The 27105-nt window shown below is 35.8% G+C and overlaps 1 protein-coding gene across 11 annotated transcripts in view; it reads left to right on the forward strand.

Moving 5' to 3' along the window:
- Positions 1–27105, forward strand: part of GTDC1 (glycosyltransferase like domain containing 1) — a 379309-nt gene that overhangs the window by 165816 nt on the left and 186388 nt on the right. For all 11 annotated transcript variants that reach the window (XM_045839087.1, XM_045839010.1, XM_045839173.1 and 8 more), the window contains one exon: positions 24051–24218. In XM_045839087.1, coding sequence (XP_045695043.1) covers positions 24051–24218 — 168 coding nt within the window. The remainder of the gene's footprint in view (positions 1–24050; positions 24219–27105) is intronic.

The following is a 27105-nucleotide window of genomic DNA, read 5'->3' on the forward strand; positions in this document are numbered from 1 at the left end:
TAAAACCTAACTATGTTTCTGGTTTTCAAAAATCCTACTACAGTGAAGGAACATCTTAAAGTGCAGGATTTTATTTTATGAAATTGCAGGTTTTCTGTATTTGTTGTCTGGTTTTTGTTCCAGTCTAATGGCTCCACTCACAAGTTATTTTGTCTCCCCCTTTATTAATTTTAGCCCTGGATCAATTTGGTGCCACCTTTATCGTGGTGAATTCCAATATTACTCTAGTGGTTTGAGTGGCTATACATTTTACTATCTTGATATATAATACAGGAAACCTTTGTTAAAAAATATTCCACCCAAATATTGAAATGTCCAACACTGTTTTAATTGACTGCCTATCAGCCCAAAGAAAGTTATTGATTTACTCCTTTAGAAAAATCTAAAGTTCTTTGCATAATTGACATATAATTATTTTCATTTGCAGTAGTCAGAGTTTGGACAGCATTATTTTGGTACCAGTAGGATTGAGAAGGTTAGAGATTTTTGTAAATGCTAGAAGCCTTTTAATACTGTCATTAAGGTGAAAGTCATGAAACACTAGAAGCAGAAGACACCTGGTCAACCCAGACCTCTGACTGTAATATGTAGTAAAAAGGCTCAAAGAGAGGGAGCACCACTGCGAGCTCAGAGGAGAAGCCCTTTGTTTTAGGGGAGGCATTGGTATCTTGACTCCACTTTGAGGGATGGGGAACACCGGCATGGATGAGAAAGAGCAGCCAGACCTCATAATAAGAGTTTACAGTTGCATAGCATTTACTGCTTTCCAGACACTCTTCTACATGCTTTCCATGAAGCACATTTTGTAATTATATTAGTAATTAATAAGATGATAATTATCTTCACCTTCGAGTTGAAGAAACTGAGACACAAATTTGTTAAGTAACTCACTCCAGGTGTCTCAGCTAGTTAATTGTGGTACTGCTATTTAAACTCAGGTTTTCTGGCCTTAGAGTCTCTCCTCTTCATCACCATGTTCTGCTTCTAATTAATGCTGTGTGTTTTGTGGGGACAGTAGGATAGGAGAAGTTAAGGAAGGTTGAAATCATGGAGCCTTTGAAAAGGAGTCAGAGGCATTCATGTGTTATGTGAGCATAAAGTAGTTCAGTCTTTCTAGAAGATAATTTGATCACACTATATTTTATCAAGAATTACAGTAATCTCACTCCGTGTATTTGTTCCAAACGATATTGGGAGATGAGTCTCTTGCGTTTCTGAATGTGTTGCAGCAGAAGCGTGAAATGCCCTTGGTTCTGGACTCTGATTTTAAGGAGGTTTGTATAGCGAAACAACATTGGAATGTAGAGATAGTATCTTCTTTCTGATTAGAGAGCTGGTTTATTTTCTAGTATAATAAAGATAATGTCTCCCTATGGAGCAAAGTTTGGGCAAATTTCCTTGCAGCTCATTAAGGAAAATTTGGATTTCCTTAGCTCAGGGTTCCTTAGCTATGATGCAAACTCACTGCCTGTGCATTGTCTGGCTGGGCCACTCCCCATTACCCTGGTGGGCCTTGGTGGCCAAAGGGAACTGAGAAGATTATGAAGCTCATGATGTTTACTATGTCCCAAGTAATTTGACCCAGGAGTGTCATGTCTGCCTCTAGCATCCAGGACACTGTGGCAGGCTAAATTGTCAACTTGCAAGTAGGCAGAATCTCAGACCCTTCATTGTTCTTGCCAAAGGGGTGATTAGAATTAACAACAAAGCATTATGTATAATCATTGGACAGTAATCCAACTGTCCAATAGTAAGGGAACCATTTAGTAAATTATAGTACATTCATATCATGAAATACTAATTCCACAGCCCTTAAATCCCATGTTTTTAAAGATTTAAAGACTTGGGAATTTAAAGACATTGGTTGCACATTGGTTGGTTCATACTCATGAGAATGTTATGTAAAATGTGTTATGAAAATAATATAAACAGTACAATCTCAAGTCTTTAAAATGTGTTTACATGTTTAGGGGAAAAAAGCTGGGATAAAATATCCAAATTGTAAAAAAAAAGTTATATATAGGTTGTATAATTACAAGCAGTGTTATTCTTTTCTCTGTTTCTGTATTTTCCAAATTATTCTATAATGAAAATAAATTACTTTCATAATGAAGAAAAGCACATTATTAATGAAGTCAAACTGTGGGCTTTGACATGATACAAGAGGGCAGGTAGATACTGTATAGAACATTGAGAGGACAGCAGTGTGAGGGTGCATTTAAAACCCATGCAATCAAAGAAAGTCTTTCATTAAAATGCATGTATACAATATTACTGAAAAACAGTAAAACAAAGGCAAAAATTTTTAAAAATCCAAGTTATAACAGGGATAGAAGAAACATGGATATTTTAGAGATGCTAATTTAAGGAACCTTAATCCATTTGAACAAAACACTAAGCTCGTCAAAGCCTCTCATTGAGTAATGAAAAGGAATTAAGTCAGTTAATCATAAGAAACAATGTTTGCATACTGAAGTACTGGAAAAAGAAATGATTTTATGTCTAACATTTGCTTTAAAATAGTCCAGCAAGAAATAAATAAATAAAAATAAAGAGGGAGGGTAGTTGAACCAGCCTTGGCAAAAATATTGAAAGCTGTTGAAGTTGTATATTGAGTACAAGGGACTTACTATACTGTCAATTTTTCTGTGTTCTTGAAAATTTCCATAATAAAAAATAAGCAAAATTTATATATATTTAAAACAATGTCTTTCAACATTGGGTGCACATTGGTATCACTTAGGAGCCTTAAAAAGTGCTGATGAGTAGATTTTACCTGATTTAATTGGTCTTAGGTATGTCTTAGACATCAGAATTTTTAAAATCTGTCAGGTCATTCTAATGTATAGCTTATGTTAAAAATCAGTTCTAAGTGGACACTGTTAGGTAGATCCTTTTTATAAGGACACTGAATATAGTAATGGATGTTTTTGACAGCTCTTCTTAAAAAATTATAGGTATGTTTTCTACTGTATTGGTTCATGGAATATCCTCAGTAAAGTGACAATAGACTAATATTTTTCTTATAAAAATAGTTCTTCTGAGAACCTGCATAAAGTAATGTAGGTACATAACTTAATGTTTGTTTTACTTGATAAAATGATAAAATGTCAGTGTTTTTAAGGAATAAATAACTAGGTATTATATCCCATTCAATATCAGTTGATAGGAAGAAGCCTAACTGTTGTAGATATTTTTTTTTAAATTTTTAACATTTTATTAAAGTAATTTTTGTTCATTTGGGAAAACTAAAAGGGGTATTTAGAGACATAGGAGAAAATAATCAGCCATAGCTCCATTCATGGTAAATGCTGATAATGTTTTATAGCATTTGACTTCAAATTTATTTTAACTTTGTGTTGAAAATTTTCAAACATAAATGTAGGGATGGTAGTATCATAAATCTGTATGTTCCCATCACTTAGTTTTAATAATTATCAACTCATAGTCAATCTTATCTCATTTGTGAGCCCCTCCCACTTTATTCTCCCCTCCCCCATACTGGATTATTTTGAAGTAAATCTTGTATGTCATATCATTTCATTTATAAATATTTTAGGATGCATTTGAGCAAATAATCTGCAGGTCATTAATACGTATCTAAGGCATTGGTATCCTACATCGACTGAAAGAAGATCCATATGCTACAGTTCCTAATTCTCTAGTTGCCAAAGATGGTGTTGTGTTATAAAAGTGAAAATCTGGCTTATATCCTTGAGCTACAGAAGGATCTGCTGGCAGGGCCGAGACTTTTCTCAGAAAGTAACTCCACCAGTTTAAATGATGAAATAAGTAATAGACTGAAGTTCAAGAAACCCAGAGTTCTCTACCCATTACCCAGGCTTTAATTAGGAAGATTTTGAGGATTATTAGAGTTACCTAATATTTCACTTTAAAATAACCTAAATTGACCTTTTGTTCGTTCTTTCTTTAGAGCCAGGTAGTTTTCCAAAGGGTTTGGCAGATTTAGTCATAGTGTGTTTGGTAAAATTAACATGGAGGCAATATGCTAGGAGAAAGGAGTCAAAGATAGGGAAATTGTTTAACAGGGCACTCATATTTATGATCTGAGCTTATAAAAACCCAGTGTTGGAGGGTGGGAGAAGAAGCAAAACTTAGCATCTTTATGTATACTAAAAATTACTTGCTAAGTGATACTTTGTTATAGGAGCAAAGAATAAGGGAATAATCAAATATTCCCTCAACCCTTGCCCTAGGAATCTAGCATAATACTATACTCTTGGCAGAAAGAGTGAAGTTGTGAAGGGAAGGGAATGAGGGGGAAAAAAGGGGATTAATTAGCTCGATATTGGTATACCAAGTTTAAAGTTATAGTATGGCATCCAAGTAGATACTTCCTTTGAGCCACTGGAAATAGAGGGCTGTACTTCAGGTGACATGAAGGCTGGAGCTCTGCATTTGAAGATTGCTTGTGAAGCCGAAGGATAATTGAGTTTTCACAGGGAATGTTTGTTCAAGGAAGAGACCATGTGGCTAAAGACAAACCCTTTTAATAGTTACAATGGATGGGAATAGGAGTAGGAATGAATTAATCCAGAATACATTAAATTAATCCTTATTGAGCATCTATGACACAGGCCTTTTGCGTGGGAAAGGGAAGGAAGGCTTGCTGCACAGACGGAGGCACGCTGCGACGCCAAGGGAGTGCTGTGCCAGAGGCAGGAATGAAGACTTACGAAGGAAAAAACAAAATGACTCCCGGAGCCCAGGACAGGGAATCCTTCTTGTGCGGAGGTAGAGGCACTGATGGGTCTTCTCCGGGCAGTGGTGAAGAGGCTGCTGTGTGTAAAGCACAGGGTATGGGTATGGGGGGAAGGCAATGGCAGGACACCTGGCTCTGATATGCAAGAACTAGAGAACTACTCTTGGGGGCTGAAGAATGTTAGAATTGCTGTTAACGTTCTCTTCTGTTTATTTTTTAAGCAGATAATGTCACAATATAGTGCTGTATATTCACTTTTATGAATTCATGTTCATTTTTATGTCAAAATTTGACATGATAATATGGTCAAAGTTGAAGAGTCAAAAATTTTATGTATATATGCATACATACAAATTCACATGCTCAACATATTATCGACATCCAGGAACTGGGTTACAAAGATGAGTGAATAAGATAATATCTCACCTTCACGATATTTTTAGATTAACCTGAGACAGATCATAAAAATTATATTCTAGTTGGGTTAGAGCAGGGATATGGGAACGCTCCAGAAGAGTACCTAATCTAACTTGGGTGTTAGTGAAAGATGTAGGAAGACTTCCTGATTACAACTGATCCTTAAATGATGTAAAGGTATTAGTTGGTTGATTTCAGGAAGAGAGTACCAGACAGTGGTGTACCATGCAAATTGAGTAGCAGTCAAAGATATGGAGGTACAAAAGCAGCCTGGTGTGTCAAAGGAAATCTCAGTCCTTTCGTTATTCTTGAAACTCTAAGTGTGAAATAGATTGGAGGTTGAAGATCTAGGTGGAGACCAGTGTGGTTTGATATCTATACACTAAATTGGGGACTTGCATTTCATACGGAGGAGTGACCTGGCCAGATTTGCATTCTGAATACATGGCTTTTGTAGTTAGGTGTGGGATAAACTTGTTAAGAAGGCAGGCATGAAAATAGGAAGGTTAGTTGGATTATGCAGTAGACGAGGCTTCACTATGTGAAAGGGAATAAGAATGAAAATTGAAGGGACAGGTTTGAGGAATTATTAAGTAAACTTAATGTATAGAATTCATTAATAGGTTATTTATGGAAATTTAGGATGAGTGGGTTGAATGGAGGGATGACTCCCAGATTTCTGGTTTGGTGGGTGGTTGTACCTTCAGCTGCAAAAATAAATGCAGCAAACATAAGTGTTTATGGGATTAAATAATGAGTTCTGTATTGGACCTCTGAATTTAAGGGGCCAATGGATTACCCATGAGATTTCCAACATACATTTGACTATCTGAAGGTTGGATGAGAAGTCTAGATTTGAAACCCAAATCTGAGAGCCATTAGCGTAGAGTGGCACTGAAACTGTAAGAGTGGATATTATTTTTAGTATCAGCATTATGTTTATAATCAATATGACTATGCTAAGTGTATACTGAACAAACTACCCTAAAATCAATAAGTGAAATGAACTCAACCTTTTAAAATTTGCTTACTTTTGAAGTGACCAGAAGCATGCTTTAAAAACTGAAGTATGAGCCTAACCAGAGTCTTTTTAAAACACATATTTTCACCCCAAATTTTAATCCTAGCACTAAAGTTGCATAGCAAAATATTATTTGAACATTTACTCGGAGTTCCTAGAATTGGGTGGCTAGTGTATACAGGACATTATATTCCTTGCAAAGGACTTGACAGGCAGTCCATATGATGATTTTGGCAGTTAAGAAGAATTTAATTTTTTTTCTCTCCCAGCTCAAGCATGAGTTATCTAGGGAGAAGAATTACTCCCAGATGAACCTACAGTTACCAGCAATCCAAAATTTAACCAACTTGGATCGTCACACATGGTGTTTGGAAGGAAGACTGACAAAACATACTCTTAGTAGATTCTGGGGAACAGAGAGCTTACTTAACTGCAGCGGCCCTGGAAGATGGTATTGCCTAAAGATCAGGAGTAATTAAGTCTAATGGTGTTCGTTTGTAGAAGAGTTCTCCACTGATAATTTTGGTGACATCTGCATGGTGAAAACAAAAATTCAAGAGTATAAAATATAGAATGATGAATAAAGAAACACCAATATTGCAGTATTTTGATGTTTGAGTCCTTATTTAGTTTGAATTTTATTCCAAAAACAAAATTGGTCCATTATAATGGTGAATAGTCTCCCAGTCCTTGTATAGTGCTTGCAGTGTGTCAAGCACTGGGCTAAGTCCTTTAAATATCCTCCCATGACCTGTTAGATGAGTACCGTTATTAGCTCCACTTACCCCACGATGAAATTGAGGCAGAGGATGAGCAGACTTGCCAGGATCACGTGGCTTGTAGTTGGTGAAGCAGTAGTCAGCCTAAGGACCAGTGGTCCACTCTGGTGGTCTGCCTTCAGACTCCATGCTCTTAACCACAATCCTAATTTAAATATTCGTGTATGCAGCTGGTAAGCAGTGTATTGTGCACTGTGGAGTTTTACAAAGCACAGAGATGGCACAATTCTTGTCCATAGAAACATTCAGTGTCTCATACTGTTTCCCAAATAATTTGCAATGCAACACACCACAGTGATTATTTTGATTTCATTTTCCCCGATTGCTGTGTAAGGTGATATTAGCACATGTTCCTTATATATTTAAATGTAAATAAAGGTTATTTTTAAAATGAATTTAGATTGTCTCTTTAGGTTAAGTGTATATTAAAGTGATGTAGAAATTAGATGCAGGGAATACTAATTTTAGGAGATTTTTTTAAAGGACTTTAGTGTGTAATGGAGTATTTAAATACTCTACTCTTTACTGAAGAAATGTATTGTAAATGTAAGTTGCTTTAATCAAATAATTCAAAAGATACTAGGCATGCTTGTGATTAGAAATTTTATTATTTATACTTAAAAAGTCATATGTAATCACAGAAGAACAATTGATAATAAAATATGAAAATCCATATTTGTAGCAGCTGTTATAACTTAATAGTCTTACTTTGGTATAGTTTTTTCCTGTGTATCTAGTCTTACATTATTGTAATAATGGTATATTTATAATTTTGTACTTTAAGATATTTTAATATTAATATTATTGAAGATCTTTTATAATAAAAATACATGGGGTACTAATTTTTCTTTTGAATAAATCTACATTTTCATATTGTGGGTTTGCTTTGTATTTTGTACTAAGTTCACATATCATAGTTCAAAAATATTTTGTCTTTTTTTTGTTGTTGTTCTCTTCACTGTGCACTGATGCCCCCTACCTGCAGACTCGGTCTCCCACAGCACCTGAGCCCTTCTTACCTGGGTCAGTGATAATGTCTTTAGCCTCAGCCCCAGGGATTGGTGTGCCTTGGAGTTAACTTTATTCGTCCCAGACTTTGTATATGTGCTGCCGAAGTGAGCACTGTTCTTCTGAGACTTTGGACACATTCACTGGACTGTTTAGACTCCTCCACTCGGAGCTTACCCTCCATCCTCAAGTCTCTCTATTGCCAGTTGTCATGAGATTGGCCCAGAGGGCCTTACTTTGCTCCCCTTTTCCTTCATCTCTCCTTTTCCTTTAATTGCCAGTTTTAGCTGACTTGGCCTGATTTTCTCTCCCTAGTCCCCCTCTTTCTCAGTTATTCTCCTTCATTCCATAGGCCCTTCTGGGTTTTGTTACCTTCTTTTACTTCCTGCTCATTTTATCCTCTGTCAAACTTGGTGTGTGTACAACCTGTCGAAGGGTTGCCTACTGAATTCTGAATGAGACTTCTTGGAATCTTTACTCTTCTGCTGTATTCATTGACTTCAGCCTACATCTTGCTCAAATTACATGTTTGGGCCCATTTCCTTTGACCGGCCACTAGCTTTTCTGTTGGTAGATACTACAGGTGGTTCTTTCCTTTGGTGTGTACCCTGCCTGGGGACCAGACCTCTGCTTCTCTGTCTTCTCTTTCCTTGCTGGACTCTTCTACAGAGGTCTGAACCCACCCAGGACAATGTCAGCATGATTTCTCCCAAAGACAGATTACTGTGTATAATCAGGAGAGTTAGAGAAATAATTAATGCATTTGGTTACTTAAAAAAAATGCAGTGAGATTTGTTAAATCTCTTCAGAGCTTTTTTACAACTGTTATTTATCACTGGATGCAAAAGGAGCAATTGTCTAGGGCACATCCAGGCATTGTACTGTGGAGGTTCTAGATGTAGTGAATGTTGTGTCTAGGTGTATTGCAACGGTCACACATGAAACAAAAGAACCCATCAATATAGACTAAATTAAAGTTGGAGTTGCATAAACAGAATCTATGGTGAGCTGTCATTGAGTTGCCTGATTCTACTTATTGATGAATTTTCATAACTTACTCCTTGAATAAATTATCCAAGAATCAACCTGTGATTTTCTTTATATATTACTTCACATCTGTGAAGGTGCTGCCATAATAAAATCTTGTAATGATTACTGTTTTTACTACTTGGTTGGACTGAAGATACACACACACACACACACACCACATACATATGATATATATGATATGTATATGATCGATATATATATCACATATATATCATATGTGATGTGTATATCACATACATATATGTGATGTATATCTTCAATGTATATATATGACTACATTGCATGTCTGCTATTCAAGAGGGCTCAGTAATTCTTTCCTTTTTTTTAACTCCAGGGACATTCAGATCCTTCCCCATTTTGTCATATATGTAAGTGGCCATATCAGCAACATGGTTAGAATACACAACTCATTTCCTCCAAGATATCAAGTTGGGCTTTCATTTATTTAATTTCAACCTCCTGACATTATGTATGCCCTTCTTATTCTCTCTGAATTATATGTGAAATTATGTAGCACAGCCAATTACTAAAAAAATGCAACAAGTGGAGAGGTTCCATAACAGGTGGCTGCAGCAAGGCAGCCGCAGAGAGTTGACTTAATTAAGCATGCCATTTCCGTGGTATATGGTTACGATGTGCATGTGATTTAATGATGGAGGTCATAATCGAAGTAAGCTGTTGGCCATGGAGAAATCCATGAAAGAAGTAATGAAATAAAGGATCCCAGCTTGTGTAAGAACATGGAAATTGAGAGTTGAGATAAGAATCTATTCTGGATAGGCTGGTACTTGATTTCAGTTCTGTCTGTTCAGATGAAGTGTTACCTGTATTTCTTCCACACCATAATCAGAGGTTCCAAATTACATCACCCTTATGAATAACTTAGAGGATTTCTGCTATTTTCTCTGAGCTGCATGAGTTTTTCTTAAGGTTAGCTCACATATATATGTGTGAAGGAACTATTATGAAAGGGAGAAGAGTTCAAATTAGATGGAGTTCCAGACCATCTATATACTCCTGCTTTACTCAAGAAGGTTTTACTGTGTTTTACATACCAGAGTTTTGTGTTAAGAATTCCTTTGAGAAAAGTGGTTGCCTTAAAAAAGTTTGAGGCCTTGGCCAGGTAGCTCAGTTGGTTAGAGCGTCATCCTGACACACCAAGGTTGTGGGTTTGATGCACACACAGCAATCGACTGATAAATGCATAAGTAAGTGGAACAACAAGTTGATGTTTCTCTCTCTCTCATTCCTCCCTCTCTTTTGCTCTAAAATCAGTTTTAAGAAATGTTTGAGAACTGCTCTGTCCATCTCCATCACAGTATTTGTAATTGCTCCCAGACAGCTGTGACTATGACTCTGCTCTCTGGAACCCACTGTGTCCACTGTTCCTTACTTTATCTCTGGCCATGCCATGGTTGGATAATACCTAAGTAATAACATGCAATAATTACCTTGTTCTTAAATATAATTGGTCATATGTATCTGTTTTATTGTGAACCACATTGTGAATGAGCTTCGGCCTCCTGATCAAAAGTAGTTTGTGACAGTGATACAGTTTCATCTTATAGGCCATGTCCTGTCATGTTACACAGGCAAGGAAGGCAAGTGGTCCCCAACCAGCTTTGCTCTTGAAAATATGGGGTTAATTTTAATACTATTTTTTCTTGATAAAATGCAGGAAAATATAATGAGAGAATTATTTCAGGCATTGGTATTTCTAGTCATGTTGAAATACAGTTGAATGAAAGTACCTTCTAAATAGAAACTAACATTTTATGGAAAAAATAAATTTACCTACTCCTAGAAAGACATCTTGCCTGTTCTTGTATTTGATTAATCTGCAGAGGGACATTGCTTTTTGTTTGTAGTTCGTACATCCCTATTTTGAGGCATTAGGCTCTGCATTAAATCCTTTTTGTATTGTTACAAATCAATCAATCTTTTACTACTTCAGTGTTGTCAACCACTCACTCTTTATTTTTTTAAATGCCAGAAAATAAAAAGCAAAACCCCACCCTATATTAATGTAATCTTATGGTTAAGATATTACATTTACAGAAGTCCAGAAATTCTAAGTTACAGTTCCCAAGAGTTCTAATTCAGTCACATTGCATAAACTGATATTAGGGCTGAAATATGCCATCATTACAGTAATGCAAAGTTTTCATGTGTACATGAGGGCATAGTTATGGTTGCTGAGGGAACCATAATTTTGGATTTTCTGACTTTTTTTGCACATACAATTTCAACCATAATGTTAAGTTAATGCAGTTTTTTCATTGATTTTGAAGTAATATATTTGTTGCTTTATTTATCTTAAAAATAAGTTTTTATTGAGTTCATTTTTTTCCTGTATATCTATAAACCTATACTTACAGAGATCTGATATCCCTACAAAGAGAACTACCTAAGAAATATTTCTATATAAAAATAGATTTTAGGCTCATGTATACTCATGTTCTCTCTGCCTTACTCTCTCGCACACATACACACACAGCCTCACACACTTGTGCTACATTCTGGCACATTATGGAAGCAGGTAGCATATCCACTACCTGCTGTTGAAAGTGTTGATGATACTGAATTATTTATTCTATCTTCTACACTATCCAAATCGTTTTGGGTACTTTGACACATTTTGGTCTCTTCCATATGGATACTTCATGGTGGCAGCGTTGCCAGATGCTCAGGTTTTGTGACAGTCTTAGTTTTTCAGGGACTGTTGGAATATTCTTGGGAGAATCTCGCCTCGTTACCGATTCCTGTGGAGTGGTGAAATACTAACATTTCTTTGAAAGTGTTTTTCAAGAAAAGGAGTTAGTACAAAAAGTTATTAGAATGTCCCATCCAAGTATATTTAACTTTGGGAACTGAGTAAGGGTGCAGTTTATCATGAAATTCATTTGCAATGAGTTGGCATCACTCTAACAATGTGTAATTCTAGGAGTGTGCTACAGGGATCTAAACAAAGTTATTTAAAATATTAAACGTTAACTCATAACTTCAGCTCTTTGTTTATATCTCAATTGCCAAAATGCAAAGATGAAAAGCAGGATGTCAAGTCTAGATTATCTTTTTATCCCTTATCTACTGCATCTATATCTATGTATCTATATCTATTTATGTGTATTTATATACATATATAACTATAAGTGTGTGTGTGTGAAATTTTAATGTAAAATGTGGATATTTTGGTCCTGGATATTTGCTTCTCCTCTGCAAAATAAATAGAAACTCATGATCTCCCCCCGCTTTCTAATCCCTACGCTTAACACACACTGAATTGGAAATTCTCCCTATCTTTTCATGTCCATCTCAAGTGTTTTTTCCTTGAAAGCTTTTTTTCTGGGTTTCCCCAGCCAAATCTGGGGTTTCCTGCTTGCTTCCTCGTGGCATTCTGTGTACTTCCTGACACTCTCAGGCCTCTCCTTTCAGACCTCTCACTGTTGTGAACCAGTGGAGGAGAGGGAAGAAAGGAAGGGGCAGACTCGGAGGGATGCTTCCATGCTGTGCCTTATAAGCTTCTCCTGCATGGCTGAGAGAAACTCTGGGAGGCTTTATGTGACCTATGGCATGTGACTCTAAGATGTAGGCAATGGAAATTCAAAGATCATTGAGACTCGGGTATCTGCAGTGAGTCTCCAGTGCCTATTTTTGTTCACATTTAAATACTTTTGTCTGTATTTGTTCAAAGGATGAAATGTGATCAAAGAAAGTTTTTCTTTTTCTCAGTGAGTGGGTTTCCCCACATTTAAAGGGAGAATATTTTCATCTTGATGTATAACTTGAAGCTGCTCTCACTATTGGAATTTGGAGGCTGGCTCCCAAACAATACCTGTGACTTCATCTCTGTAACTGACTCTGTAGCAGTCCCAGCTTGGCCTCCAACCAGCTAACCCAGGACAAGTGACCTCATTTTGTGCTCCTTAGTCACCTAGTAAAGAAGTGTGGCCTAGGAAATTTGAAGTTCCTGCTAGCTGTAATATTTGGTGAATCCCACATATACTGTACTGTGGTAGGCGAGACTGAGAGAAACACATCTCAGAAAGTTACTGTGTCGTGTAGGTTGTGTTGAATGACCTCCATATTTCATTTTTAGATCACCTCAACAATATTGTTCATGTAGCATTTTTTACTTTTCATCTTTTTTTTCCTCCTGTACCTATGTGTTTGTTACAGTAAGGGGGAAAAAATAGAGGACAGTAATTTAAGTTGTGATCGTGGGAACCATATTAAAAATACAATACAATGTTTTTTTAGTTTATCAAACTTAGTCATATAGAAGATTTAAAAATTTTATTTTATACATTATAATAGGAAGTTTTGGTCTTTGAAAAACTAGCTTTCAAATGTTCCCCTCTTTAGGATATAAGCTGAGAAACATAATGCTAGAATTTTTACATGGTTGTCTTGATGAGAAATAAACACAATATTGACAAATCAATGTTTATAAAACATCTCATATTTAAAACTAAATATAAAAGGCCAGGACACAGTCTTGGGGTTCATATCTTTAAATTCTTTCTCTGTTGTAGAGGTATTACATTACTTAATATTTCACTCTCTTGAACACTTTTTGAGTGCCTACTGTGTACTTATACTCTGCTAATTTGTCTTTGTAATTAATTATGTAGTGATAGCCATATAATTAAAGTGATGTGTAAAATACCAATACATTGAAGATGCTAAATGAATTATTGTGGAGGGGGGTATTTCTCCAAATGGCATATTAAGCATCACATTCAGGGAAGATTTCAAAGAACTGTCTTGGACTTGCCAAAACAAACATGGGCAAAAATAATCAAAACACAGGATTAATCTCCATGAGAAGCATAACAGAATGTCACAAATCAAATGATAGAACAACTCAGTAGAATCAGGATTCTGGGAAACAAATTTAGAACAAATACTCACAAGCACCCAAAAGTTTAGATCTTACGACTGATTATAGAAAGATGGAATATTTAGGAGGTATTTTATTTGTGCTTGTTAATTTTAGCAATAGATGTGACTTGGTAAAAATAGCAACTTACCATATTTTGCCTTGTTAGTTTATTCATTATTGGGGCACAAAATACCTTTCCTTCCATGGTTGTCAGGAATAGTTTAGTTGGTATACCAGGAGGCAGGATAACAGTATTATTGTTATGATTATTTTAACTATTCCTCTTGTCATAATATTCAGGACTAAATGATAATATCTAAAAGCCGCTGTAGTTTGCCTTCATTTGTTTCTTAGGCTTGTGTCCTAACTGAGCTTTCTCTGTCTCTTTGAGCGATAGTTTTCTGGCTTGACTGATCAGTGTGTCCTTAAATGTTTATAATCTTAGACAGTATTGGTAGGGTTGGGTTGGAATAACAATAAGATTTATATCCATTACCTTGGATCTCTGGTCTTCCAACTTTACACTATTTAGAAATAAACACTAGGGACTTACGAGTGGCATGAACTAAAGGGCAAAGAACATTCTAATCTAAAATGATATGCTGCTGTTAAAGAATAGTCTTCTATGATAGATTAATCATGAGGTGAATTATAAAAATTTCATATACTAATTATATTAGTTTATGGAGATAAAACACCATATGAAGTGTTCCCAGCACACTCAGCAAGTTAGATGCCTATTGCATGTTAATTGACTTACTTCTTCAAGGCTGACAATCATGAATCCCTGAAGATGACAGAAATTATCATCATGACATTGTATATTCCTGATCTTTGTACCAGGTTGACACCACTTTTCCCCAGGAGTTCCTTTTCTTTAGATGGTATCTTAAGTACTTGGTATTTTAGAATTTTGAAGCAGAGACTAGTGCCTGGCATGGTTGGGACCATTAGGAAAAAATAATGGGCTTGAACAAAAAATGACATTAAGTAATATTCCCTAGAATTCTGTTGGGTACTCAGTTAAGAATGTAAGTGCATTCTTTGGTGCGCGTGAGATGCTGTCCAACTTGTGCTTTAATGGTAGAAGTAAATATATTGAACACTTTAAGAACAGAATCAACCTGTTTCATTTTATGTGTCATTGAGGGAAGGAATGAATGACTCATTCACTCATTTCATCTATTTTCTTGTTTGAAAACATTTGTTGAGCACTTGGGATAGAGTAATGAACAAGGAAGATATAGGGCTAACTCTAAGAAAACTTAAATCCAGAGTGGGAACTGCCATGTTAGGGAAACTGTAGGATAATACAGAAAGCAACAGCAGATCTAATATACCTCATCGAGGAATATACCATAATGGGAGAGAACAAGATAACATGAAGTACCAGAGAAATGTATAGAACAGATATAGAAAATTCCGTAACATACCAGAACCCACATTTTTATCTGACACATTTGGTGACCATGTTCTTCAGTTGAATTAAATTTCTAATGCAATTTGTCTCATCAGTCTATTTGTCTGTTATCTTTAGTTACCTAGTGGGAACTCTACTTACCTTTAGCATTTGTAAAAACTGTCTCTTTATTTCCCCTCTACACCAACCCAATTTGTTTTCTGCTCTTGTATTAAGAATTGTCACCACTAACTATGTGATTACAAACACTAGGAACCTTTGAGTCATGCTCACCCTCTCCCTTCCAGTAACCAAGTCAGACATGTCTGTTTCCGTCATGGCTTTAATGTCAGCCCCACTTCTCTCTCTCTCTGGCCTGGTTACCTGCAGCCTTGTTATTTTAGTAGGCTGACTCCTTCCTGTTATTTAGGACACTGTCTGGATTGCATCTCTTCAGGAGATCCTTCCTTGGTGGCCATTACCTTCCCACAATTTGTCTGACAGTATAATCACTCAATAAATATGTGATGCATGAAGGATGAAATAAAACTATTCAGTTTAGTACAGTTCTCTATGTGATTTCTCAAACAGACTGTAATAAGAAGTACAGTTAATAGGAGACATTGAATCACTTCTAATCGGAGATAATTCAACATCAGTATGGAATAACTGAAAAAGTAGAGGCTTTGGGGCCAGATCAATTTGGATTTGAAACTTGTATCTGCCTCATAGTAACTGCTGTTGTCTTAACATTTAACCAAACCTCTTGTTCTTTAATTATTCAGTAAGATGGGGATAATAAGAGACATCTCTTGGGGTAATAATTAGATGAGATGACATATGTAAAATAAAAAAATGTTCACAATATATGTTTTCCTCTCTTCTTTTAAAATATCATATTATAGTGACTTAAGGGTTTCATTATCACAAAACAATGATGGACACCCATGGTTTTAAATGAACTAGTTTTATCTTTATTTGGATGTGTATAGAGTAACCTCCTGTATGTTGAAAATGGTAGTGATGATGTTATTTTATTTGACTCCTGTTATTTCAAATCACTACCATTTTTCTTTGCCAATGAGCATTCACAACTCAGTTAATTAAGGATAATAAGAAATAAAGCATTGTTAGTACAATAATAAATGTACAATGGATCCCTATATTGCTAACAGATAAGGTGCAAACTTGACTAACTCCTTACGCTGCATTTAGGTAACTCCAGGTCTGAAGGAAGACCACCTTTCCAGTTTTATCTGGTTAGTTATTTTTTTCAACCCCTAAACTTTAGCCAACTGTCCCTTCTTCCCTACTTATTTAAATAGTACTGATGGTTCCAGACCCAAGACTCCAGGTCCCAGGTTTCTCTTGTTTTCGCAATAAACTTGAGGCTTCCTGGTTTTCCTCAGCTCTTACTTTTCTCTTCTTGCTTGGAACTGACAGCACTTAGTGCCTCTCCCTTCATTCTCAATCAGGCTCACACTGCTTTGTGACACTTCTTGTATAGGACAGAGCTGATACTTCTCTTTTTATTGTTATTTAATGTTTTCTTTATTTTGGCTTATTTTACCAATGATATTGTCAGCTGTTTTGCAGAAGGGATGCTTATCGTGTGTACTTCTTATATTGTCAAGAGATTTGACAATATTTTTCTTTGTTAATTTATTCATAGGATGTCTAAAACAGATTTATATATAAATATTCGGAGTGGTTCATACTACCTTGAGTTTTGTAAGAATGTTCTTAGTAATGAGTTCTAGTTTCAAAATACATGAAAAGTGTTTGTGTACATAATAAACATTTCAATTTGTAGATTTTTTTTTCAATACCTAGGCTCATCCTTCCTTCCTGTTTCATCCTTTGTTGTTACAAACATAATTATTGAGTGTCTTTTATGGATTAGGCATTATGCCAGAAACTGGGAATTAAAAGACTTGAGAGGTTGCTGGAGTAATTTGAGATGTCTAAATTTAAGTAAAACCTTTAGTAAAAAAGCTTCAGAAGATATTATGTAATTTATCTCCTTAAACATCCATAAAGCAGGTCAGAGTACTGATGACTGCAGAGTGGACAGACGTTAAGAAGCCAATTGGAGATAATTGCTCAGTGCCAGGTCCTACCTGCAGATGTTGATTCCATGTCTTCTGTGCGAGGGTTCTTTACACAGTGCTCTCCTGGCCATCATAAGCGCTGGAAAGGAACATTACATGGTGGAAAAAGGCAAAACGGCCCACTTAATTGATGCTACACCATGGGACAGATTTTGGGAAACTGGCTATACTCTTTTTTTAACAGCCTGTAAATTACCCATCACAAGAACCTAGGAAATTAAATGACTGCATTTCCTTTTCTCTTAGATAAGACTTTCATTTTATATTTTTAATTGTTTGAGCAAATGAAAACATTTTGTTATGCATTGTTCTTGAAGGTTTTTGAAAATCCACAGCATTTAAACATGCAGTAAAAAAATTCTAACTATAATGAAGTAGCTGCCAACTAAAGCATGTTCCGTTAAAATGAAATTTATATATCAGTGATTAATGAATATTAGAACTCAGTTATCTTTCCACACAGATTTTTACAAATTAAAACATATATATATATATTTAAGTCAAAGGCTTTTGAAATGTTTAGGAGTAATTTTCATTTATGCCTGTGTGTATTATTGAACTGCAATAATACAGTTAGAGTGAAGCATGAGCAGCACGCTTTGGAACATATACAGTGGAGGAGAAGCCGGCGCTCCGCTGGCTCCCGTCTCCCATCTAGTTCATCAGCAAACCCAGGCCGGCTACTTCTTGTCCCCTCCAGTGCTGCCATCTCAGGCCAGCCACTGTCCTTTCTTTCCTCTTCTCCTCACTGTCCTTCCTTCTTCCAAATGCTTTTTCACAGTCTGTGTTCTATTGATAGTGAGAGTAAAATTTTCTGATATTAAAGAGTAATAAAAAATCTCATGACATATATAAACAGATATACTAGAAATATAAGAGATTACACAATGAAAAATTTAAAGCTTTATATATATAAAATATAAAAATCATGTCCTACTTGGGGGTATAATGCACATCATATTATTAAATCTATTTAAAAATCATGTTTTAGAAATAATTTTTAAAATAGTAGAACAACATGCTAAGTGATAAGTGTTAAAAGCAAATCTTTCATAGTAATGTGTATATATTAGAAAATAAAAACAAAAAGAGTAAACATACTCAAGATACATATATACTTTTGTATTTTCCCCACTTAATAACCTTCAGTCTCTATCCATTGTTGTTACCATAAAATCTAAAATTACTATCTTGTTTTACACAGGTCCATTGATTTCCTCAGTCTCTTCTCTGACCATTTTCTCATTGAACAAATTGCTCCAGCCTCCCTGGGTCTTTAGTTAGTCCCTCAACCTGTCAATTTTCTTCTTGCCTTAGCTACTTTGTCTTCTATTTGATGTCCGTCATTTAGCCTACTACCTTGCAAATAACAGTGCTCAACATATATTGGCTAAATTGTCACTGGAATGCAAATAGTGGCTATCTCTTTTGGGATTGTTTGTGGGTGACATTCCTTTAATTCATACTTTTGCACTTAAAACATTTCTGAAATGAACATATGTTTTATAATCAGAAAAAAGAAAATAGTGTCATTCTAGAATTGGAGAGCATGATAGGTGAAATATTGTACAGCTAGTCAGGAGGAACTTAGAAATTAGATTATTAGAATCAGGTCAAGGATCTGTACAAGAAAATCAGTGAAGTGAGGAGATGCACTCAGGTACCATGGGTGGACTGTTGGTTAAGCTGGTCCATCCAAAGCTGTGCTTTCCGACACAGTAGCCATTACTGTGTGGCTATTTAATTCACCCTTAAATTAATCAAATTAATTAAATTTAAAATTTAGTTCCTCAGTTGAACTAGTTATATTTCAAGTGCTGGATAGCAATAACTAGCAAGTCACTACTGTGTGTTAGACAGTAGAGATATAGAACATTTCCATCATCGTAGTTAATACTTTGGGATCTAAAACCCTGGAGAGTGGCTATCAAGGAAAAGGAACTTCAGATAGGCATCCCAAGAACAAAGACTTTGGTAATGAGGCTGAGCAACAGCTGGAAGAATGGAATTTAATCTTTTGTTCAAGGCCTAGCTAGTGAAGCCCTACAAGGGATTGTTTAATATGAGTAACAATCCAAACTGGCATCTGTGTTAAGTTGTGTTTTGTACCCTGATCTGTGATAAGTGGTTGGGAGTGAGTTGGTAGGGGAGCGATTGAAAGATTCCACAGGGCAGGAATGAGAGAGAGAACCTAGTCCATGAAAGGAGTGTTACGAGACTGTGTGTAGTGGTGGTCGCCATACTGAATGCCTGTCCTCTGTTTTTCATTTCACTGCCTTTCCCTGCCCTTTAAGATACAAAGGTATGCCCCTTGATAATAAATAGGTGGCCTCACTGCTACAGTGCTGAAGTATGTTTCAGTATCACTTTTCACATATTATGGGAATAGGGTGAAAGGCAAGCAGCTAGTTTATTCAAACTGAGCAAGAAAAGAATAAAATCTCTAATGTTGAATTTCACTGTGTTGAATAATTTTGTATTTCTTAAGCAAATATGACTCAGAATGTAGACCTGAGTGCATGGAAAACAAGGGAAACCTGTGTATGGATTGCATTATATGAATACAATCCCAAGTGCAGAGAAAGGTGTTAAGGAGCTTGCAGCAAAGCTGCATTTTGATTAGACGATTATAATAGCAGCTTACTTATACTTTTGGTGAGATGGTAAGTTAATGATGTAGTCGTTAATTTGAATTTAGCAGACATTTTAAATATAGGTTTCTCTTACAGAGACAAAAGTTGCAATTTAAAGCTCTTTGGTGGTCTAAAAACAGCTTAATTCTGTAGTAGCATGGTAATAAGTACTAATCCAGCTTATACAGTGATTGTAGTATGTCATGTTTGTGAAAGATTGCCCAACTGCTTTCTCTGGGTTTTATGTTAATTTAAAAATATTAAACATAAAACCTTATAACATCTTCATGCTGAGATAAACTGTTCAATTTAACTTGTGCTCAAGCAGCAGCTGTCAGGAATTATCTTGTTCCTAGTGGTTTTTGCTATCACCTTGTGCCCTCTCCTGCCAGACACGCAGTGTGGGATGATAAAGCTCACCTTGTTAGGATTTATTGCTTAAATAACACCTGCGGCAGGATGAACACCGGAAGCCTGGGGATTAGCTGCTGATTGAGTGATGTCACTCATTGTATCATTACAAACTTTTTTTTGACTGATGACAGGAAACAAAGTAAAAATTGCCTATAAATCATACCTGCGTTCCTTTTGCGGGCTTGTCCATTACTTGTTTTGGGGAGTCACTGAGCTAAGTATTTGAGGAGTTGTTTGTTGTACAATTTACAAGTGAACCATTTTACAAGTGAAAAAGCAAAGAGAACTAGTATAGAGATAATTTTCGCAATTGAGGAGTATGAGGACTATTTCAAGATTAGGAATACAAATATAATGAAGTTCCTGTTAATGACTGAACAAACTAAAGGAGATGTTGGTGTGGGCAGTCCCAAATAGTTAATAGTATGAAAATCAACCCTGGCTGGTGTAGCTCAGTGGATTGAGCGCAGTCTGGGAACCAAAGTGTCCCAGGTTTGATTCCCAGCCAGGGTGCATGCCAGGGTTGCAGGCCATAACCCCCAGCAACCGCACATTGATGTTTCTCTCTCTCTCTTTCTCTCTCTCTATCTCCCTCCTTTCCCTCTCTAAAAATAAATAAATAAAATCTAAAAAAAATTTTTTTTTAAATTAAAAAAAAAAAAGAAAGTCATTGCCATTTCACTTCTGAATGTATTGCATTGTTTCATTTGGGACTTTTATGTGGAAGGCCCAACTTCAGATTTGGATTCCTTGATTGCTGGTAGGTAGGGTAAGGAGAGGAGATATGTGGTAGAAGCAGAGTGAAGGGGTCTCCTTGGTTAAACATTTTCTACAGATGGTCCACCCTAAGGATCATGCTCACGTAAGAAATTAACAATTGGATTATGACTAGAAGTACGTATATGATGGGTTTATTGTTTATGGCAGGTAGCATAGTTTTCCCTTCTACTTATGGCCATTTTGTGCATATTCTCCCCAATTGTAGTTTTATAATGTATAACTTAACAAAAATTTGCAAGATTATATCAATGAATTACAGTATACCAATTGCTTAATTGTTAACATTTGCACATTTTTTATTACTCTGTGTAAATATATACATATGAGTAGTATTAGTAGCCTTTTGACAGTAATTTAAGAATTAGTTGCAGACATCCTGAAACTTCACACATAAATAATTCAACATGTATCTTCTAAGAATAAGGATAGTCTCCTATAGAAACCAATAAAATTATTACACTTAAGAAATTTAAGATTGATGAAAATTTACCACCTTATATTCCACCCATATTTAGAGTTTCCATGTTGTTCATGTAATGTCCTTTATAGCTTTTTTTTTTCCCCTCCAACCCATTATCCAGAGTGAAACTTTGTTTTGGGGTCTCTTCATTTTCCTTTAATCTAGGCTTTTTTTCTTTTATGACATTAACCTTCTTGGACATTCAGCCCAGTTATTTTGCAAGATACTTTTCTAATTGTTTCCTCATGACCAAATTCAGATCAGGCATTTTTGGCAGGAATAATATATGGGTGATTTGTATCTTTTTCAGTGTGTCACATTGGGAAATACATTATACCACTTTCTCTTATTATTGGTCATACTTATTTTTGATCACGTGGGTAAATTAATGTCTACCAAATTTCTCCATGATTAAGATACCCCCTTTTTTTTAAAAATTAACAAGTAGCAAAAGAGCTGCATTTAATGAAGTTTTCTCCCTTGTGTGTGGGAAACATTGAGCTTGCTTAGATCTTAATGATTAAGGATGAGTCATTGCTTGCAGTGGTGTGCTTGTTGGGTGTGGGGTGTGGGGATAGAGGGAGAGGCAGGAGAATTCCCCAGGAAGTAGAACCTCAAGTGGCCATCCAGTTTCTTTTAAGGAAAATATTGACTGAGATTCGTAGTTTGTTATTCTCTTTACTAAGGATAAGATTTGTAGATAACCAAATATTTTCATATTTCAGAATTTTCAGTCTAAGTTTTTGAAAGACTTGGTGGTACTGGGAATATTCTTGGTTAAAACAGGGCATTTTCTGACTATAGTTTTTCTATTTGCTTTAGTTGGATACACAAACACAATTGAAACAATAATGCATCTCCTTAGTAAGATTTTTTTTAACTTTAAAGCAACAAACCATGACATTAATATAGCAATGTGGGTTTAAAAGAAGAGATCACCACATTTCGATCGTATGTGCCATTTTTAGCCCATGAAGAAGACAATTGAATTCCTATTTATGATATATGCACTTATTATATAATCATTCTTCTCATGTGAAAGGCTAGTGCTGCAGATCATATAAACACCTGAAGTTAGCCATTCAGCTTGTCAGTGAGGGAGAATTTATAGTAGTTGTAATCATGGTAATAACAAACATGATATTTTGTATTTATTAAGTACAGAAAAAAAGTGTATTTGCAACCTAAGTCGTCCATGACCAATTCACGTCCATGGTGTAATGGAAAGCACATCTGGCTTAGAAGACTAGGAGTCCCTGCTTTGCCACTTTCTACCAGTGTGATGCCGGAAAACTCTAAACCTTCTTAGACCTCATTTTTTTAAATGGGACCAAAGCTGTAAGGGTCAAATGATGCTGCATTATGTTATAAAGGCATTCCATCAAAATTGTGCCATTTAAATGTACCTGTAAGTTTTACCTTTTTCATGTCCATACGTGGTAGACACCTCGACAGTGAAACATTTCCAGGTTGTCTCAGATAGTCATTACTATTTTCTGTTTGTTTCTTTAATACTTTGTATATGTCAGTGTCACAGGCAGCATTCATCTTAGTCTGTGGTCTTGTTCGTCTTTTCTCTCCTTCCTGGCTAGTCCCTGACACATAGTAGGCAGTTAGTAAATGATTGTGGAATGAATGAGGTAGTAGGTGTTTTCATTTGTAAATATAGATAGGTAAGCTTTGTTTCCTCCCCCTCCCCAAAGAAAAGCAATCAGTCTTCCTTCATTTTTTAAGCATTTATATTTTATATAAGGGGTTTTGCAGATTGTATATCTGGTGCCATTAGCAGTCCAGTAGTGGAGAAAAAGAAAACATTAGAAAAAAGACAGAAATATTGCAGAATATTTAAAAACGGGGGGAGTGGGACATGGTGAGAAAACATGCCAAGAGAAAAAGACCACACTAGATGTCTAGCGCGTAAATCAAAAGGGTTTATATAACATCAGCATGTGCCATTCCTGCTTGTATATTGAATTTCAGTAGTTGGTTGCATAAAGAAGTAAAGTGTAATGAAACTGGCAAGCAAAGTATTCCCTAGTCAGCCTTATCTTTGTTCCATTTGTCCTTCAGATAGAGCTTTTCTTGCCTTTTTCAATAAAATCCATCCAGCTTTTTTTTTTTTTTTTTTGCATCTCAGTAACTGAGCTGAGAAGACCAATAAGATTCAGAGCTTTTATAGTTCTTAGCAGCTGCTTTTTCAGAGATCAAAACTTAGAATGCTGCTACATGGTATTAATTCTTAACTATTGATGTGTCCCTACAGAGAACATGTTTTTCTGGGAGTAGGATAAGGAGAGAGGAAAGGAGGGCAAAGGACAGCCCCGTTCAAGCGTGCTTGGGACAGTAAACCCTAATTTCCTTATTTCCTAGGCTCCTCTTTGCAAGCTCAGTGCTTAACCTGACTGAACTGATTGCCCTTCGGCCTGACCTTGGGAAATTGAAAAAGATTCTGTACTTCCACGAGAACCAATTGGTGTATCCTGTCAAGAAATGTCAAGAGAGGGATTTCCAATATGGATACAACCAAATTCTCTCATGGTAGGTATCAGTGGTATCATTATATTAAGTCCTTCGCTACCTTTTTCTTAATAGGTGGTTAGCTTTTAAATCTGGAGACCTATTGCGCACTTATTTTAAAACACCTTAAAGTAGGTACAAATGTTTAAACATACCTTCCATAGTAGTAATTACTCGTGCCTCTGAGTATATGTATAAGATCACAGCTAATCCTTTTATAGAGTACACTAATTAACTATTTTCTACAACATTCGGAATAGAATCAAAGGGTCACAGGGAACTTCTTTACTCCTTGATTCTCTCCTCTGTTGTTTAAGGCATACTTTTAGGAAAGGGCAGGCAGTCTGCTCTTATTTGCCAACCACTTTCAATGCATCCAGCTAAAATCAAAATAGAAATTTTCAGAGGCATAAACACAAAATAAGGCATAATGGAGCAAGGGTTTTTGGGGTTTTCTTTTTATTGTTTGTGAGAGAAAACTATAGAAAATGAATCTTTAGGTAGTTACTGGTATTTTTTCCCCTCGAGTCTTCTGAAATCGCACAGCCTTAAAATACCATGACATTTCAAAGGTGATGGTCCTTCTCTATTGTTACTTCAACGAAGTCCATCTCCTGAAGCTTACTTAATGAAAGAAGTTAATAACAACTCCGAAAGGGCCTTGCTGTTGGATCCTGTTCACATCACTGCAATAACCAAATGCACTAAGTTGTGGCTGTGATTGGGAACTTTTTACTCATTTTTTTTTTCTTTTTGGTGCTGAAACCTGGGAATGTTACTCACCTTTTTTAATGGTTATTAGCAGTCGGGATTAATGATGTGTTTAAAAAGACTTCCAGCTCTTGCGAGTATATTCCAAGTTTTGTTGACATAGAAAAGCAGCTAAATGGTAATACTTCTGTGTTTTGAGCATTTTGTAAATGTTTTCCTGCAATCATTTTTACAAGCTGCTTCAATTGTGAAGTAGCAGTGCTATCAAAATAGAGTGGAACTGCTTCACATCAAATGTCTCATAAAAAAGCAACCATTTTAAAATTTCATAATAAAATTAAAATACTTTATTTTATATTGAAACAGAGAAGGGAAATATGTTTTAAAAACAAAAATAAAATCATTTTGTGCTTTATCAATATGGAAAACATTTGTAATATTCTTTTGATTTCTTGAATTAGCATCATTCTTTTCCTCAGATAGTACATGTTTATTACCCTTGAGAAATAACTGGGGGAAAAAATTAAGCCTATTTTTCCCTTTATGGGTGGCTTTAAAGTTAATGGAAGTTACACTCACTCATATCAGGGAGGAAATGCGTGAGAAAGAGTATTTCTACAAACTGTCTTGGATCTTTAATTTAGCATAGACTGGGTTTTTAAGAATGTAAGTAGTTGGGTTGCATGCAGATATTTGAAAAACATTTAGCTTACTCCCCCTCATCTCTCTCTTTCATAAAAGATTGTTTTTGCTCGTAGGGAATGAGACTATAAAAACTCATACTTGATTTTTCAATATCGCTCTTCTCAAGAGGGTAAACTGATAGCCAAGTTTGCAGAGAAAGAAGTGGTCTTGATCACTGGTTGGCTTCTTGATGAGAAAATGGTTCACATTTGTCCAGAGGAAAAATAAGTGTCAGAAAACAGTCCTGTTCAGATTCACTTTGAAAAGCATGACTCCTGCTTCCTCAAATGTTTCTTTAGTTTTCTTGCTGACTTCTGCTTTTGTTGGCGCTGGCAGATTTCTCTCTTGACCGTGTGGCAGTTAAGGACTTTAGAGATGACTGACATAAGCACTCACCTTAAATAGAGGTTTCACTAACCCCTTGACTTATGAACACATGTCGTAACTGTATCTTATGACCTGTGGGTCGCTATTACAATGTGTGACACATGGTGAAAACAGACTAGCTGTAAAACATCCTTCAACTCTTGGTGTGTGCTTATATTGGCTTCCTTATTGCTTGGTGTGTCAGCACTTCTGTGACATCCTTTTGTATTATCCATGTTGTAATCACCCGTACACCCAAATTGGCACTAGGTCACAACTAAAAAAAAAAAAAAAAACATACATGGAAAAGCAGTTTTGTTGGGGAGGCATAGGGGAGGCAGGTCAATGTTCTTTTTGTTGGTTTTTCATTCCTCTGTGTATTAATAAGGGGAACTTAAGCTGTCTCAGTAAATGTGAATTCAACTAAACTGAGGATTTGCTATGGTATATATTCCTGTTCTGTAAGCTCTGCTTATTCATTTGTGTTTTGCAGTGTATGGACTTACATTTCTTTTACATTCCTTGACCTACCATTTCTAAGGCAGAATAAAATTTTATTGGACCTTGTATTCCTTTTTATCAAAGTGTTTATATTCGTTTTATTGAGATCCAGTGACGGTGAAACTGAATCATTGCTTAAAGTGGTGATTTTCAGCCTTTCTCATCTCATGGCACACATACAGTAATTGCTAGAATTCTGCGGCACACCAACAAATACATCATAGTTTTTGCCGATCTGACAAAAAAAAAATAGGTGTAATTTTGATTCATTGACACTGGACAGCTATTGTTGTATTGGCTATAGTCATTTTTCCATTTGAAAATCTAAGGGAAAGGAGGTCAGTGCCCCTGACTAAATTGTCAGCTTTGCATGTTTTAAACATTCTATGCTATTTCTAGATCTTGGCTAATTACAAATATTTCTGAGAACCTGATCATGAAGCACTTTTGAGACTACAAAAGTTCTGTCCTATCCTCATTCTGTTATAATATTCTGAAATTTAAGTAAGAATTTAGCAAATACAGGCAAAGGGTATAGAAAATAAAGCTCTGTTTCATTAAAAATGAAAATTCTTGGGCCATAGCATCGAAAATTGCTGGCTTAAATCAAAGAAGGCCATTTAAAAAAAAATTAAAGCAGGTCAGA

This window comes from Phyllostomus hastatus, unplaced genomic scaffold (assembly GCF_019186645.2).
Source record: "Phyllostomus hastatus isolate PE091 unplaced genomic scaffold, TTU_PhHast_1.1 phas_contig_1, whole genome shotgun sequence".
Classification (NCBI taxonomy): Eukaryota; Metazoa; Chordata; class Mammalia; order Chiroptera; family Phyllostomidae; genus Phyllostomus; species Phyllostomus hastatus.